Source organism: Corythoichthys intestinalis, chromosome 20 (genome assembly GCF_030265065.1).
Source record: "Corythoichthys intestinalis isolate RoL2023-P3 chromosome 20, ASM3026506v1, whole genome shotgun sequence".
NCBI classification, from domain to species: Eukaryota; Metazoa; Chordata; class Actinopteri; order Syngnathiformes; family Syngnathidae; genus Corythoichthys; species Corythoichthys intestinalis.
The window spans coordinates 9,565,874-9,584,124 of NC_080414.1; the positions used below are offsets into that span (position 1 = coordinate 9,565,874).

The 18,251-nt window shown below is 40.0% G+C and overlaps 2 protein-coding genes across 4 annotated transcripts in view; one reads left to right on the plus strand and one right to left on the minus strand.

Moving 5' to 3' along the window:
* Positions 1–18,251, minus strand: part of tlr22 (toll-like receptor 22) — a 53,912-nt gene that overhangs the window by 23,674 nt on the left and 11,987 nt on the right. The window contains exons 1-2 of one of the 2 annotated variants that reach the window (XM_057823994.1): positions 16,874–16,951; positions 13,392–13,532 (exon numbers count right to left, since the gene is read on the minus strand). The gene's annotated coding sequence lies outside the window, so the exon portion shown is untranslated. Of the gene's footprint in view, positions 1–13,391; positions 13,533–16,873; positions 16,952–18,251 lie in introns of those variants that run through there. The other variant, XM_057823995.1, reaches the window with a different exon arrangement.
* cnksr2a (connector enhancer of kinase suppressor of Ras 2a) overlaps positions 1–18,251 on the plus strand; it is a 60,984-nt gene that overhangs the window by 11,383 nt on the left and 31,350 nt on the right. For both annotated transcript variants that reach the window (XM_057823990.1, XM_057823992.1), the window contains exons 2-8: positions 5,923–6,086; positions 6,153–6,355; positions 10,492–10,579; positions 11,080–11,121; positions 13,416–13,535; positions 17,527–17,586; positions 17,841–17,909. In XM_057823990.1, coding sequence (XP_057679973.1) covers positions 5,923–6,086; positions 6,153–6,355; positions 10,492–10,579; positions 11,080–11,121; positions 13,416–13,535; positions 17,527–17,586; positions 17,841–17,909 — 746 coding nt within the window. The remainder of the gene's footprint in view (positions 1–5,922; positions 6,087–6,152; positions 6,356–10,491; positions 10,580–11,079; positions 11,122–13,415; positions 13,536–17,526; positions 17,587–17,840; positions 17,910–18,251) is intronic.

The window sequence follows — 18,251 nt, forward strand, 5'->3', positions numbered from 1 at the left end:
TGGGACAAAGTCTAGCTGGCTATCTTTTCATATATATATATTTTTTTAACTCTTTCACAGCCATTGACAAGGATAGTTAACAGCCGCTCACACAGAGCCGTTCAACTACCACAACACATAAAATTAAAAGGTAAAAATCAGGTTATTTCTGCACAATTAATTGCTCCGGCTACGGTTCTGTTTTTAAGGAGCGCATCTTAGCAAGTGATGTCCTCACTTGCATCTTCATTTTTGTACTTGACTGTTAGTTCAAAGTAATTAAGCTGAAGGTATAATATTTGCACGCGGAACACAATGTGCACGCAAACAAAAATGCATGATTCATGGCTGACTCACGCACTCGACTCCCACAGACGCGCACTTTTCACAAGAGCGCCCGGCCAGACTCCCACGCACGCGCACGCTCAATCCTTGAATGTTTAAGAGGTGGACAACAACTAATCTGGGCCTGCTATTCTGGTCGCTTTGTCACGTGTTGGGATTCGGTGCGTCAGGAAGTTTGACAATTTGGGAAATAAAAAAGTCCTCTCAGTTAACGTGCTATTCAAGGGCATTGATTATGAAGTAAATTTTGCCCGCCGAGCACCCGGTTACGCCCCTACTACTCCTTCTGCTCGTGAGGCTCTCTCAGCAGCGGAGTAACACTCTTATCCCGGGAGAGCCGACATTGTTTTAATCGGCTTCACGTCTACTGAGAGGCGCTATTAACACTCAATAAAACACTCGCTTGGGAGTGCTTTCAAAATAGCAGCGAAGCGGGGTGATAAAAAACACACGCACTTTGCTCAACACTAATATACTGTTCGGGGTGATTTTTAAATTTTTTTTATTAAGTTGTTTATGTGCCAAAGTGTTTTTTTCCCTAATTCCACCTTAACTTTTCCCTTTTCCAACCAAAAAGGAATAAGGGTTTTGCTATCCCCTCTTCCACATTCATTTCCCCCCCCCCCTTTTTAGTAGGAGTGGGAACCTCTTGTTGCCTCACGATACGATATACGATTTGTGATACAAAGCTCACAAAAACGATGATCTGACGATATGGTGATACAACGATTATCGATACACTGGTCAGGAAATCATTCGAGGATATTCTACAAACAACTAATAAACAGAAAAACAAGCTTCTGCTGTGAATTAGAATGAGTTTATCACTAGTAGACGTCCAATCCGTTTGAACTGGAAGGGTGGCAGCCAGTGAACATTCGTTCATTCGCTGCCCCCTTTTCAATTTTATTCCCTTTTTAAAACGATATCTCGATTCTTGGCAGGAGCATATCGATAACCTTTTGGGATACAAAGTATCATGATATATCACCATTTCGATATTTTGTCACACCCCTGCTTTTCAGGGTTCCTACAGGTTTCCTCAAGTTAAATTTAAGACTTTTTAAGACCTAATTAAGACCATTTTTGAAACAGAATTTGTGAATTTGTGTTAATCTATTCCTCGAAAGTGGAAATGTGGAATGTGTGCAGGATGTAGCATATTGAATCGGCTACACAAGCGACACCACCGCAGCGCAGACCAAAGACAACAGGCCAAGTAGAGGCGTTATCGTTAGCATTAGCATTTAACGTGGCAAGCCTCATCTCAAATTCTCAAGCAACTACAACACCTCTGCTTTCATGGTTGCTATGGACCCAAACGATGTGCGTAAATCTACTCTCGCAAATCCACTAGCAATCGTAGCTGTATGCAGGGAGGCTGCAGCACTAGCAGCTAGCTGGCTAGTCTTAGCTTCTGTTGCTCCCCTTACATTAGCAGCTTGCTGGCTGGCTTTAGCTTCTGTCTCTTCAGGCTCGTGAGCAGCTGGCAGGCTTAAACAGACAGATTGAAAAACGCCGGCAATGGAGGGAGTTTGTTTTTTTTCCCCTCACATGGAGGTTATGCGCTAGGACGATTTAGCATGGGACTCTAGCGCCTTCATTCCCATTTTGCCCAGCTGAATTTTTTTATTTTGCATACGATGTAAAAAGCCTCTGCTATCCACTGGTTTGAGCCAAAGGCGAAAGGAATGTTTACTCAACCATGCTTCGTTGAATTTACCGTAATTTTCAGACAATAAGACGCTACTTTTTTCTTTCATTTTGAATCCTGCAGCTTATAGTCCAGTGCGGCTTATTTTTTGATTTATTTCGGTTAATAGGTCACACTTCATTTGACATCGGCGTCATTAGACTGTCATAAGACAGTCATAATTATGACATGACACTATCGTGGACCTTACTGAATGCTTATGACAGATGTACATCTGTAGCGCTGCAGTGCATTCTAGGAGGCACACTGGATGACAACAGTGTTGACAGCAGGTAGCAGCAGAGGTTGATTTTCCTCCCCAAGGGAGCAGTGATGGCCAAATGAAGCTTCTTGAAGCAATGAAGCTTTGCTGCAAATTGGTGCAAAGCTTCATGGTGGTTCATTTGGTCTTATGACAGTCGTATGATGCCGCTGTCAGATAAAGTATTACCAGTTAATATCTTTTGGTGTAAATATCCCATAATACAGTGAGGACAGCTGTGGTTTATAGTCCAGTGCGGCTTATCTATGGACAAATGCTGTTTTCTTGCCAAATTTGTAGGGTGCTGCTTATTCTCAGGTGTGCCTTATAGCGCGAAAATTATGGTACATTTACTAATATGAAATGTATGGCCTGTAAAAAAATAATAAAATCTGCGTCTGCCTAGTGTAGAGCATGACAGTTTTCAGGACTCCCGTCGTAACATTGGATCCACGCAGGAATTCTGCAGGACAGGATTAATAATTTTATTAATCACGTCATCGGGACAGAACGGGAATGAAAATCAACGGGAACATGCAGGCGCACGAATGACATCGATCTGTATAATGATACTGATCTTTTTCAGCTGGTCGCACAGCACACCAAATTGAAGAAGCAGCCATATTTTTCCTCATCTTTGACGAAATGCTGTTTTGATTTGGGTTAGCAAGTCAAAAGAACTACACAATATCCCATAATCCATCAGTGCTTACAATCGACGATTTTGACACGAGGCTTTGTTGCGTTCTCAATGGTTAGCTTCTCAGCTCAGTTTATTTATTTAGGCTACGTTATTTAATCAAAATGGCAGATGACACTTTTGAGAAGAAATGAAACACAGAGAAGTTATACATCATAAATTTTAAGACTCAGATATGAAAATTACATACTTTACCAGACTTTTTAAGGTATTATTTCCAAATTCATAAATTCAGTGCTTTTAAGACTTTAAGACCCCGCAGGAACCCTACCTTTTCCATTTAAAGCAGGGGTGTCCAAACTTTTTGCAAAGGGGGCCAGATTTGGTGTGGTAAAAATGTAGGGGGCAGACCTTGGCTGACGTCCTTTACGTAGAACAATATAAGCAAATTTTAGCAAGCCATTCTGTGTGTCACATTTGCTTTATTTATTTATTTTTTTAATTAATAATTTAAACAATCTCGCAACTCGCCTTTGTGGCGTTCTCTTTCGACTCTCGGGATCTTGCGAAATACTGCTGCTGTGTAATTAAACTAGCTTCCAGTTGCTTCAATTTCTCGCTGCGTATCTTACCTGTAATCTTGTCATGCATGTCAGCGTGTCTTGTTTGGTAATATCGCCTCACATTGAACTCTTTAACACTAGAAAACCCAGCCGAAGCCGACTCTGCCTTTCTCAAGCCAAATACTCCTAATATTCCCAAGCAATGGCAGATTTGGCCTCTCCTCCGGAAAAACCACAGAGGTGGCCAAAATGACCCAGGTGCTTTTGAATTAGCAAGTTGTTATCCGACAGACACAACCATTCATGTGTAAATGCAACCACTAGATATAAACTGTGGTAGTATGTGGCTCACACAGAAGGGAGCACGCCACGGTTGCATTTTTCATGTGATAGTTTGTGTCAGTTCAATTTAAGCTACATTTATTTATGGAGTTTTACAGTTTTTACACATTTTCTAACTCACTTCTCCTATACTCCACGCACAAAAAACAGAAAAAACCAGCCCAAATGTGTACTTTTTTTTTTTTTTTTTTTCCCCAAAACAGTGTTTTAGAACTGCAGTTTGAATGCAAAGCAGGATGCGTCTATAGTTTAGAAGGACTGAATCAGGAGCATGGATCATGGATTTAAAATACACATTTGGGCCATTTTTTTCTGTTTTTGTGTGTGGAGTATAAGAGAAGTGAGTTAAAAAAATGGTTAAAAAAAAGTGTAAAACTCCCTAAGTAAATATTGCTTGACTTGAACTGACACAAACTATCACAAGCATAGTTCAACCGTGGTGTGTTCCCCTCCGTTTGGGCCGCATACCAACGCAATGGATATCTAGTGGTTGCATTTCCATATGAACGGCTGTTGTCTGTTGGACAACGACTTACCAATTCAAAAGCACTTGTGTGATTTTGGCCACCTCTGGGTTTTTCCAGGGGAAAGGCCATATCGGCCGGGACTTCTGGTGTTAAAAACAGCAACTGTCTCTTGGTAAATGAGGCAGGTGGAGTTGTTGCGTATTTTAGTGAAGAAATAGTCCAATTTCCACCTATCCTTGAAGCCTCGGCCGTCGCAGTCAACTTTTTTGTTGTTGTTGTTGATTGTTGCCATTTTAGAAAATTAGAAGTCAAGGGTCACATGAGGTAATGTTTCTTAGAGTGCTGCTGCCTTTTAGTGGGTAAATGAGGAGCAGCATTTAATGTGTCAGCTACTTCATATGCTGGTAGTAGTACTGCTGACCAATTAAGTCTGTGTGCGGTCCAGATGTTATTGATCTTATGACAGACACTGGGGGCCGAATGAAATTTGACCACGGGCCGCATTTGGCCCCTGGGCCACACTTTGGACATGTCTGATTTAAAGGATGATTACTATTTTCTCCATCATCGCCGCTTTTGCCTTTTCCATGTAAAGAATTTAGGTTGTTTTTCCCTCTTCCCCTTGTTTTTCCCTTTTACACATAAATACTCAGGGTTGGGGGTTTTCACCTCTTCCACAATAGATTTCTCTTTTCCATCTAAAGATCTGTGGTTAGAGTTTGTAGACCTCATCCACCCTCTTGGTTTTTTTCTTTTCTATCTAAGGACATTGGGTTGTTTGTCCCCCTCAACTACCATCTTGTTTTCCATTTAAAAATCTTGGTGGTTCTTTCCTTTATACACCCTATTTACTTTTTTTGTATTCAAGCAATCAAGTTTTTTTCCCCCCTCATCCATCTAAGGAACATTTTTTTTTTCTCTCTTTCATCCGCCCTCTTGTTTTCCCTTTTCCGTTTATGGAATCGGTTGGTTTTTCCCTTATCTACCCTCTTGCTTTCCCCTTTTCATCTTCGGAATCTGTTTTTGAAATCTATTCCTGTCAATGGTAGCTAATATGTTCATGCAGATGACTATTAAATTGCATTAACTGTTTATTACTGCAGGAGTAGATGGGAAAGCGAGAGTCCACTAGGGAGTCCGTGTTTGTGTTTGTGCTTGCAATTTAACAGCTGCTTTCCGCTTTTTTCTACTTGCTTTTTCCTTTCTTGTGTTTGCATCTGGCTTGGAGGGGTTCTGACAGATGACTGTGTTATGGAGCTCAGGCTTAGAGCAGCAGGGGAAATCAATGCTCAGTGCTTCAGAGAAGGAGTGTGTGCGTTCCAATACTTGCCCTCCACCGGGCGTGTTTATTCCGAGGTCGGAGACTCGATACATTCATTGTTTTGGCAGGCCGGCGGTACAGCGCAGCAGCTCGGTCAGCAAAGCTTGTCCGCACAACTGCGCAAACACACATCACGCACACACACTTAGAGAGGCTCATAACAGGTCACAGAACAAAACATTAAGTTGATGTTCTGACTTTTGTTTTGAGTGCTACAACAAACTGCTGCTTGACCTTTGTTGGCTTCCATTACATGAACGCTGCTACGGTTACATAAAAGCGATGTTTTTACAATGGATGTGTGTCGCAGGCTTGGACGACTGCCTGCAGCAGTATGTGTGCGTGTTCGAGCGCGGCGGCGTGTGCGGCGAGCGACTGCTGCGGATCAGCCACGCCGAGTTAGAAGACTTGGGGGTGTCCCGCATCGGGCACCAGGAGCTCATCCTGGAGGCCGTCGACCTGCTCTGTGCGCTGGTACGTGAGTAAAAATCATGGCAAATTTCCGAGTAAATTCACTGGCCAACTTTGCACCTTGATTAGAACTCGGGCCTGGAGACGGAGAGCGTCAGGACGCTGGCTCACAAACTGGGCGCCTCGGCCAAAAACTTGCAGAACTTCATATCGGGCCGGCGCCGAAGCAGTCAGTCGGAGAGCAGGACGTCAAGGAGGCTCCCCAACGACCTACTCACCTCCGTGGTGGACCTCATCACAGCCGCTAAGAGCTTGCTAGCATGGTTAGACAGGTGAGAGATTAGCCCCCGCCAATCAGCGTCACCCTCATCCCGCCAATCGCATCTTTGCTGAGCAACACGATGTTACGATTGATTTAATGCCAGCGTCTCTAGCTCATCTTCAGTGTCACATCGTTTAATTCTGCACTACAACGGACACACAAAGCAAAGGTCTCCAAATGCCAGACACCCACCGGCATCCTCTGGCATCCCACACACGCACATCCACATCTGCCCTCGCTAACACACTTACGCAAATGCCCAGGCGGCCACCTGTGTAACAATGATGCAACCCAAAATGGCCAACGTCGGTCTCCCGTCGTCGCTCGTGCGTCAAGAACGAAAGTTAGCCGAATCCGTCGGGGAGAGAAAAATCACAGCTCGTCAATTTCTTCTTTATGCGTGCGAGCACCTGCGTATGAATTATTAAGAGGCCGTCACGATGCGTGGGAGGACTTTGGCTGCTTTATTACACGACGACTCGCTGACAATTGTCACGGGTAATACCATTTCAATGGCGCCATCGCTCATCTGTTCAGTCTGAAATAACTATACGCTGCTTCTTTTAAGTAAAGATAGCGAGGCTATGAACTGTTGCCATAGCAACATGGCTTGATAGGCATTTAATCCATTCATGTAACCCTTAGAGGGAACTAATGTGCCCCAACCCATCCATAGGAGCATTGTTGGGAGCTGTTTTTTACCTTTTCCACCCTTTTGTTTTCCCTTTTAAAAGTTTTTGTTTTCCTTTTTTTATTGTATTTCTTTATTTGCCCTTTTGCAGTCTTTTGCTTTTCCTTTTTCACCCTTTTGTTTTCCCTTCACACCCCTTTTGCCAATATACGATGATAAATTACGAAAGGTACATACTAAGTCAAACAATAAAACAGGCGAGCCTTATGTATGAAAATAAACTCATTTATTCATGTTGCCTTATAGTCCAAAAAATATGGTAAAGTTTAAACAATTTCTTAATGTTTCACTAAGGAATCTCGGCACAAAAGTCAACTTTTTTTTGCAATAAGTCATGGTGTACTTCTACGACTTCTGTCATCTACAGTGGTATAAAAAAAGTATCTGAACCATTTGGAATTTCTCACATTTCTGCATAAAATCACCATCAAATGTAATCTGATCTTTGTCAAAATCAAACAGATGAAAAAAAACAGTGTCTGCTTTAACTAAAACCACCCAAACATTTATAAGTTTTCATATTTTTTTAGGACAGTATGCAAACAATGACAGAATGAGGGAAAAATAAGTAAGCTAACCATCACATTTAATATTTTGTGGCCCCCCCTTTGGCAGCAATAATTTCAACCAGACGCTTACTGTATCTCCAGATCAGTCTGGCACATCAATCAGGACTAATCTTGGCCCATTATTTTCTACAAAACTGCTGTAGTTCAGTCATATTCCTGGGATGTCTGGCATGAATAGCTGTCTTTAGCATCTCAATGGGGTACAAGTCTGGACTTTGACTTCGCCACTCCAGAACGTGTATTTAGTTCTTCTGAAACCATTCTGAAGTTGATTTACTTCTGTGTTTTGGACCATTTTCTTGTTGCAGCATCAATCCCCTTTTTAGCTTCAACTGTCTGAAAGACGGCCTAAGGTTTTCCTACAAAACATCCTGATAAACTTTTGAATTCATTCTTCCATTAATGATTGCAAGTTGTCCAGGCCCTGAGATTCATGATGTTCCGTCCGTCATGCTTCACGGTGGGGATGAGGTGTTGATGTTGGTGAGCTTTTCCATTTTCCCTCCACACAATAAGTGGTGTGTTATTCCCAAACAATTCAACTTAGGTTTCATCAGTCCACACAATATTTTGCCAAAACCTCTGTGGAGTGTCCGAGTGCCTTTTTGTGAACATTAAACGAGCAACAATTTTTTTTTTTTTTTTTTTAACCGTAGTGGCTTCTTCCGTGGAGTCCTCCCATGAACACCATTCTTGGCCATGTTTTACATATAGTTGATGTGTGGCAGTGATTTCTGTAATTCTTTAGCAAACACTTTAGGGTTCTTTTTACCTCTCTGAGTATTCTGCACTTAACTGTAGGCATCATCTTTGGTGGATGGCCACTCCTTGGGAGAGAAGCAACAGTGCTATACTCTCTCTATTTGTAGACAACTTCTCAGACTGTCGACTGATGAACATCCAGACTTTTAGAGATGGTTTTGTAACCGTTCCCAGCTTTACACAAATCAACAATCCTTGATCGCAGGCCTTCAGACAGCTCTTTTGACCGTGCCATGACGCACATCAGACAATGCTTCTCATCAAGACAATTCTTACTAGGTGTGTGTTTTATAGTGGACAGGGCAGCTTTAAACCACTCACCAGTGATTGGGCCCACAACTGACTAAAATTGTTTGGTAAAAGTTGGTTTCAATTGCTCTTAAAGTCTCCTTAGGCAGAGGGTTCACTTATTTTTCACCCTTCTGTCATTGTTTGCATGCTTTCCTCATTAAAATATGAAAACCTATACCTGTTTGGGTGGTTTTAGTTAAAGCAGACACCGTTTTTACATCTGTATGATTTGGACATTCGATGGTGATTTTATGCAGAAATATGAAAAAATTCCAAAAGGTTCAGATACTTTTTCATGCAACTGTAATTCAGTGTTTTTCAACCTTTGCTGAGTCACGCCACGTTTTTACATTGGGAAAAAATCTCGTGGCACAATACAAACAAAAAATGTTCCAAAGTTACTTTCTGTACAGTCTATTTAATTATAAAATAATTTCTCAATATTTATACTTACTCAGTGTGAAACTTGTGCCTGTTTAGATGAACACAAAGCCGATATCCTTGCAGGAATCTTCTCCAACAGCTCTCAGTCTCTCTCTGTTTTAGTTATTTTATAGCAGTTAGGCTTGAAAAGCTCAGAATTACCAGAAAGGGGGACTTTAGTAATGTCTTTACCCGCATCAGGGCCGAGCATCTCACTGAGAATGGCTTTGCAGGCACGTAGTATTAATCTCTGCTACAGTGTGGGACTTTCCGGATTTAGCAACAAGTTCAGCAACAATGTAACTGACTTTGAGGGCAAAAGGTATCTGACTTTGAGGGCTATGTCATTTACGTTTTAGTTTTTCTCAAAAAACTTGCCTCTTGCTTATGTTTTTACGGAGGCGAACAAAATAGTCCATCGGCCTGTTTTGAAGTGACTGGTGCTTCGTTTGGAGATGAAGTTTAAGCACGCTTGGCACAATAGCGCTGTTGGATAGCTGCTTGTGTCGCGTTCAAGAACTGCTCGGATTTCTAGCCATAAGCCACCTTGCTGTCCTATACAATGTGTTGGAATAAAACACAGGCGAGAGGATTTATGGTCGTCACATATGGATAAAATGAAAAGGACTTTTGTGTATATCAAAACTTGACGAGTTTGATGTACAGTACAAATGATGTACAGTAGATGTGCCGGGGTCCACATTGTCGCGGACAGTAAGGTGGCTGATGGCTAGAAATACCTCGCTCAACTGCATACGACCGCAAGCTTCTACCTACTACTTCCTTCTTACTGCATCTCCGATAGACGACGTTAAAAAACAAAACAAAACAAAAAAAACATGCGATATTGGATAATTTCTTGGGGCACACCTGATGATCTCTCACGGCACACTACACCGGTTGAAAAACACTGATCTAATTTAGGCGGTTAATCAAATCCCACTTTGACCACCATTTTTAAGATTCACTACAAAAAACAGCAGCCATTCATCGCTACTGGCTGATTATCATTGTGTTGGTCATTGCCACAAAATGAGTTTTGGCGATGTGACGGTTAACCAACAGGCTGCATCGCCTTAGGTCCTGCGTGTATATATAGCATGCAACCTCAATAGCGATGACCCACATGGCACACGCACTGCAGACTTGTTGAGTCCGACAGGAAATTTGGGTCTCCGGAGCGGCAAAGTCGCTCTGATGGCGGTGAATGATCACATTTCAATAACCATTGATAGCAATAGATATCTTTTTACTTTTATTGCTACAACCATAATATTAGACTGTCCCTGTGTACCTAATCATTTGTCCCATTAGAGCATAGAGTATTTGCCGCACACTTTTCCAACCTGCGTGCACATTGATCAAACGCGGCGGGAACATTTTTGAAGAGCGTTATCTGCTTCTCCCCAGGTCTCCTTTTGCTACGGTGGCAGACTATTCGGTAACCCGGAATAATGTCATCCAGCTCTGCCTGGAGCTCACCACCATTGTGCAGCAGGTTGGTGGAATTTGTGTATGACTTTAATGGAGAATATAAATATATAAATACAAATTAATGAATCAAAATTGAAACACACTGAAATATTTCTGTTTAAATTACAGACAAATAGTGAAACTAAATATCTAGTGGAACACATTTTTTTATTAATATACTTATTTATTGTCATTTTTTTAGCACTCCTACGCCTACTTTGCGGCAGCATGACCTCTAACCTCATGTACAGGCTTCCAAAACTCAGTTAAACGACAATAATGAATATATTTAACGCTGTTAGAACAATTTTGTTGTTGTTTGTGTGCTCACAGTCTGTCTTAGGGGCTTTCATAAATAAAAAGCAAACGTGTCTGTTAGAGCGTTTGCGTGGGAGTGTTTTTATTTGCCAGCGCGCAGGTGAGGGGTTCACCGAGGCAGCACGCAGACGGCATATGGAGGTGTGTTGTAGTGTGGATGTGCAGCATTTTGACATTGTGTTTGTGTCCCCCTCCACCCCACCCCAGGACTGTACGGTGTTCGAGACTGAGAATAAAATCCTGCATGTGGTAAGTAATAGAAATTAAAACTAGGGCTGTCAAACGATTAAAATTTTTAATCGAGTTAATCACAGCTTAAAAATTAATTAATCGTAATTAATCGCAGTTCAAACCATCTCTAAAATATGCCATATTTTTCTGTAAATTATTGCTGGTATGGAAAGACAAGACACAAGACAAACAAACATTCAACATACTGTACATAAGTACTGTATTTGTTTATAATAACAATAAATCCACAAGATGGCATTAACATTATTAACATTCTTTCTGTTAAAGGGATCCACGAATAGTAAGACTTGTAGTTCTGAAAAGATAAATTTGAGTACAAGTTACAGTAATTTTATATTAAAACTAGGGCTGTCAAACGAATAAAATTTTTTTAATCGAGTTAATCACAGTTCAAAAATTTAATTAATCGTAATTAATCGCAATTCAAACCATCTATAAAATATGCCATATTTTTCTGTAAATTATTGTTGGAATGAAAAGATAAGACAAGACGGATATATACATTCAACATACTGTACATAAGTACTGCATTTGTTTATTATAACAATAAATCAACAAGATGGCATTAACATTAACATTCTGTTAAAGCGATCCATGGATAGAAAGACTTGTAGTTCTTAAAAGATAAATGTTAGTACAAGTTATAGAAATTTTATATTAAAACCCCTCTTAATGTTTTCATTTTAATAAAATTTGTAAAATTTTCAATCAAAAAAAACTAATAGCTCGTCATTGTTGTAGTTGACGTCGCCGAGCGGGACGTCACATGGGCTCTTTCTACTTCTTTCTTCCACAGTGTCTTCGACTACGTAAGTTAGTGATTGAAATACACCACAAGGTGTCAATGGCGAGTTTTAAATTAATTCGAGATCTAGCCAAGGCAAAGTCTGAGTAAGTTTTATGTGTATTTTGCACAGCTATTTTGACTGAGAATGACGGTTCTCTTTGCATTGAGCGCTTTTCTTTTTGTAAACATTGTTTTTTTGAGAGATAGGACTATTATTTGTTGTGCTTTAACTAAATGATACTGTAGTGACTTAACTGTTCTGCCCAAATGCATGATGGGAAGTTGGGCAACCATGACTGTCAGTGGTGGCTGCAAATGATATGCAGTATGTTCTGTGATGTGTTCAATTAAGCGTGTTAAAAAGATTGTCTCCTGTGAAAGAGGAATATTATTTCTGTTGTGCTTTAACTAAATGATACTGTAGCGACTTAACTGTTCCTCCCAAATGCACGATGGGAAGTCGGGCAACCATGACTGTCACTAGTGGCTGCAAATGACATACAGTATGTTCTGTGATGTGTTCAATTAAGCACATTAAGAAAAACATTGTCTCCTGTGAGACTGAGGACTATTATTTCTGTTGTGCTTTAACTAAATGATACTGTAGCGACATAACTGTTCCGCCCAAATGCACGATGGGAAGTTGGGCAACCAGGACTGTCAGTGGTGGCCGCAAATGGTATACAATATGATCTGCGTTCTGTTCAATTAAGTGTGTTAAGAAAAAGATAGTCCCCTGTCATTCTTCATCACATCATTCGCCACAATACTTATAATTGTTGTGAAAGAGTTGCCAAAGCTTGAGCCAATAAAAGGCGCGGTCCAATGAACGCCTGTGTCCACTTGCATTTCTCTGGCTTTTTGCTCTCAATGTACTAAAACGGCGTCATTGTTGAGGCTACGCATGAATGGGTCATTCCGTGCATGCGTTAATTGCGTCAAATATTTTAACGTGATTAATTAAAAAATAAAAATACCGCCCGTTAACGCAATAAATTTGACAGCACTAATTAAAACCAAGGCTTTTGCTCTCATTATTGTGATATTTGCATGTATTTGGAAAGATGATGTTATCTGCTGTTAAAATGGAAGTGTTCATGCATTTTTTCATCTGTTTTCAAGATGTATTTTTAATCATTTCAATGCTTTGGAGAGTTGATAGAAGCATAAATTCATTTGAAGTGATAAAATCAGATTCCACACAATTGCAATTTGTTAGAGATTAATATTGGTGTCCAACAAAATGAGCTTGCCTGACATGAACGCTTTAATTAATCGTACTTTTTAAGAGCGCATCTCTAATTAATGTCAGTGTGAATTTTTTTGGAGTGGTTAGTCATTAATTCTCTATTTTCTTTGTCATAACACAATGTGGGGAAAAAATCTTGAAGAAAAAAGGAGTCATTAGATGATACAAAGGCTATCACTTGGATGTCTACGGTTGTCAATGGCAGCCAGTGGGTGGAAGAGATGTCCTCACCTTGCATTTTGTCCGTTTCGCCAGTGCAAGACTTTATCTGAGGTGTGCGAGCACATCGTTTGCGTGTCGTCAGACCCGGTGGTTTCTCAGTCGGCCCACTTGGAGCTGGTCCACCTCACCAACGTGAAAGCATCCGAAGGCCTGGTAACATGATGTATTTAATGTTTGTATTATACAGATTTTTTGTTTGTTGTTTTCAGTTCTTTGTTTTATTTATTTTTAAAATTTATTTTATTGTAGGGATGTCCCCGATCCGATCACGCAATCTTAAATCGGGCCTGATGAAGTCATTTTCGCAATTGGGCAAAAAAAGATCGGGTTTCAAAATGTATTAGGTTGAATTTTTAAGGGCACCAAAGCAACAAATTAATATAGATGAACAAGGATATTTTAAAATAAAAATTACAATTTTTAAAATAAATGGATGTTTTTCATAGTGTATTAGGCAATATCAATCACAACACAGCTGGAAACAGCAGAAGTGGATGTAAAAACCTCCGGTAGAAAAATGTTATGCTAGCTGTCACGGGAAGCTAACAATAAGATAGCATCATGTAACAGTGACAAAGTTTGTACGGAGATATTTTTTTTAGATGTGCTTTTTTTCCCCTTCATTAATACATTAGCTAGGTATCACTTCGGTACTCAGCATTTAGTATTGGGGATGTCCCGATGGAGAAGTTTTTTTGCCTTTGAACCCCGATTTTTTTCCCAAGATATGTTTCCAATTGGATAACCATATTTTTTGAACAGTAAAAAGAATTTTAGAAAAACAATGCAATAAGTAACTGACAAATCATATTTTCTGTAATAAAATGAGCTCTGCTGGTACCTCCTCAATAGATATTCTGTTCACATATATTACACTATAATCTTGTTAATATCATTACATTCTAAAGAGAAGTAGTCCCACATAGCAGATATTTCACAGTTGCATTGGACTCAAAATCCCACCCGATTACCGGTATATTAAAATTTTATATACAGTATGTACTGCTGGCCAAAAGTATTGGTACCCCTGCAATTCTGTCAGATAATACTCAATTTTTCCCAAAAAATGATTGCAATTGCAAATGCTTTGGTAGTGTCAACTTCATTTATTTTGCTTGCAATGAAATAACACAAAAGAGAATGAAAAAAAAAAAAAAAACTCCAAAAATGGCCGGACAAAAGTATTGGCACCCTCAGCCTAATACTTTGTAACACAACTTTTAGACAAAATAACTGCGAATAACCGCTTCCGGTAATCAGCAATGAGTTTCTTACAATGCTCCGCTGGAATTTTAGACCATTCTCCTTCAGCCAAATGCTCCAGGTCACTGAGATTTGAAGGGTGCCTTCTCCAAACTGCCATTTTCAGATCTCTCCACAGGTGTTCTATGAGATTCATTGTTGGCCACTTTAGAAGTCTCTAGTGCTTTCTCTCAAACAATTTTCTAGTGCTTTTTGAAGTGTGTTTTGGGTCATTGTCCTACTGACCCATGACCTCTGAGGGAGACCCAGCTTTCTCACACTGGGCCCTACTTTATGCTGCAAAATTTGATGGTAGTCTTCAGACTTCATAATGCAATGCACATGGTCAAGCAGTCCAGTGCCAGAGGCAGCAAAGCAACCCCAAATCATCAGGGAACCTTCGCCATGTTTGACTGTGGGGACCATGTTCTTTTCTTTGAAAGCCTAGTTTTCCCCCTGTAAACTCTATGTTGATGCCTTTTCCCAAAAAGCTCTACTTTTGTCTCATCTGACCAGAGAACATTCTTCCCAAACGTTTTTGGCCAACTCAAGTGCAGTGCCCTCCATAGTTATTGGCACCCCTGAAAAAGATGTGGTTTTTAGCTTCTAATAATTTTTTTATTCAAATAATATGGGACCTTAATGGGGAAAAAAAAGAAAAATCCAACCTCACTACAAGTGCAGTCATTCAGAGGGGGAAAAAAATCCCACATAAAGAAAAAATTATTTGACATCAAATAATATGTGTCACAATTATTAGCACCCCTGGTGTTAATACTTTGTACAACCCCCTTTTGCCAACAAAACAAGGTCTGGGGACTGAGATGGCCATGGGAGGAGCTTGATTTTGTGTCTGGTGAACCATTTCTGTGTGGATTTGGCCATATGTTTAGGGTCATTGTCTTGCTGAAAGACCCAGTGACGACCCATCTTCACAGTGCTATGGGCTTTACACTTATTGATGACTCTGCGTATGGTAGACAGAGGAACATTCAGGTCTTTGGAGATGAATTTGTAGCCTTGAGATTGCCCATGCTTCCTCACAATTTTGCTTCTGAAGTCCTCAGACAGTTCTTTGGTCTTCTTTCTTTTCTCCATGCTCAATGTGGTACACGCAAGGACACAGGACAGAGGTTGAGTCAACTTTAATCCGTTTTAACCAAGGGTGAAAGTGGGCGGTAACGGTCAGGAACGCAGTTCCGGTATAAGATTTAGGGCCGGAACGTTGTGCCAGTACACGGTGCTTTGATTCCGAAAATATGACAGCAATTGTCAAAACGGTATGTAAAAAAAAAAAATACAAAGCTTCTACATATGCATTTCATCTCCAAGAAGAAAACGATCTACAGCAATCAGATTTACATACACAAGTGTTAACTACAAGCATAATAAAGTGCTTGTGTAGCGTAATCCATTTCCACCGATATTTATTATTTATTTTATTCCACAGACGGCATGGAGGTTTCCCCAGCTGCTGCAGTTATCTGAGTTTGACGATGACGAGTCACGTTAATGTGCAAATGCACGCAGCAAAGCAAAACGCCTGCACTCATTTATCCGTTCAATTGGCTGACATACTGACGTGATCACCAGAGATAGTTAGCTCTGATTGGTTCAAATGTGCATGTTTTCAGAAACAGCAAATAAATAAATAAATAAATAAATAAAAGGCAATGCAACAGAAAATGGATCAAATCTTTAAGAGCAAGGAAAGAGTTAAGGTGGCTTATTTATCATATTTAGTTTTATTTGCTCTGATGGGGAGCTTCAGAACATATTAGCTGTCAATGTGCACTTTGGACTTATATTTGTTCATTCATGTTAGGCTACTTATTCCTTTCCTTTTGATTTAAAAAAGATTTTACGCGATCATCAAAATATATTCCATTTCACTCTGCATAATACAAGTCATTTGTACTTATTTTTCTGAATACTTATATCTTTATTATTTAAAAAACACAAAAAGTAAATGTTTACATTATCTTCAATTTTAATATACATCCTTCTTAAGTCGTTAAAATTGAGATTTGGCATTTAGTATGTGAGGAAATGAGGGAAAATAACAATTAGGAGATGGAGGCTGGGGTTATAGCTGTTTTTGTTAACTTTTATTTTGCAAATAATTGAAAAAATACAATTTTGAATGAAAATCAGTTTTTTTTATGTGTTATAGAAATAACTGACCAAAAAGAGTTTTCTTTGCATTTCAGTAGTTTTATCCCAAAATAAATAAATAAATGAATAAATACCATTTCTGGCTCCGTGGCAACCTTCACGTCCAGGAGTTCCGGCAAGAAATTCTAACCACTTTCACCCCTGGTTTTAACTGGCTGCAAGTGTGATTTAGTTATTGCCCCCACCTGTTATGTGCTACAAGTAAGTAACAGGTGTTGGTAATTACACAAATTAGAGAAGCATCACATGATTTTTCAAAGGGTGCCAATACTTTTTGTCCGGCCCATTTTTGGAGTTTTGTGCAAAATGATAATGATTTAAAAAAATTTTCCATTCTCATTTGTGTTTTTTTATTGCAAGAAAAGTAAATGAAGATATTACTACCACAGCATTTGTAATTGAAATTGTTTTCTAGGAGAAATTGAGCATTATCTAACATAATTGCAGTGGTGACAATACTTTTGGCCAGCAGTGTATATATTTTTTAAATTTCATTTTATTATTATTTTAGTTTTTAACTCATTGGCTGCCATTGACGGCAATAGACGTCCAATCCATTTGATGTGGGTAGGAATGCCTCCCACTTCAAATGGATTGGACGTCTACTAGTTATAAAATCTTTTAGATTCACAGCAAAACGCTGAAAATAACCACATTGACAGCCAAATAGTTAAGTTTGAGATTTATTTACATTTACTACTATACATCTCCACCTTTCTCATTTTAGGGAATGTACATCAAGTCGACTTACGACGGCCTTCACGTTATCACCGGAACGACGGAAGGGGTGAGAAGCTCTCTAATACACTCACCAAACAAATAAACAGCCGAAAACCGAAATCGAGTGAAGTGTGTCTCTGGCCGCCGGCCAAACCTTGGAAGATGTAGTAACTCGTCTCTAAGAATATCTCCAAACTGACATCATATTAGGCCGCGCGGCAGTGACATCAGAGCACTGTTAACTTTCTCGCTCGCGCCCGGTAAGCGGGGATCGATAGATACATCGACTCATGCGTTTTGTCTTTCCGTGTTTCCTCGTAGTCTCCGGCCGACCGCTGTAAGAAGATCCACGCGGGAGATGAAGTCATTCAAGTCAATCATCAGACCGTGGTAAGGTTTATTCTGTATCTAGAGTCCTTGTGGGGAATCCGAAGGAAAAAAATGGAAAAATAAAAACAGTTAACTGACGTCAGTGGCAGACGCTGGTCTTTCAATGAGTGGAAGCTCATACTGTGTCCGCCTGTGAGCGCTTTGTGACACTGGAAAGGCTCAGTGGCACATGCTGCTCAGTAGGGAAAGAAACTAGAGTGCCAGAAGTCAAGTCTCCAAACACAAGCGGCTCCACTAGGAAAAAAGACAAATAAGCTTGATTTTTCGCTAGTCATTTTTCACAAAGCAAGCGTCGCTAGGATGATTATGAAAGTATCCGGTTCAACTCAGAACAATGGAATG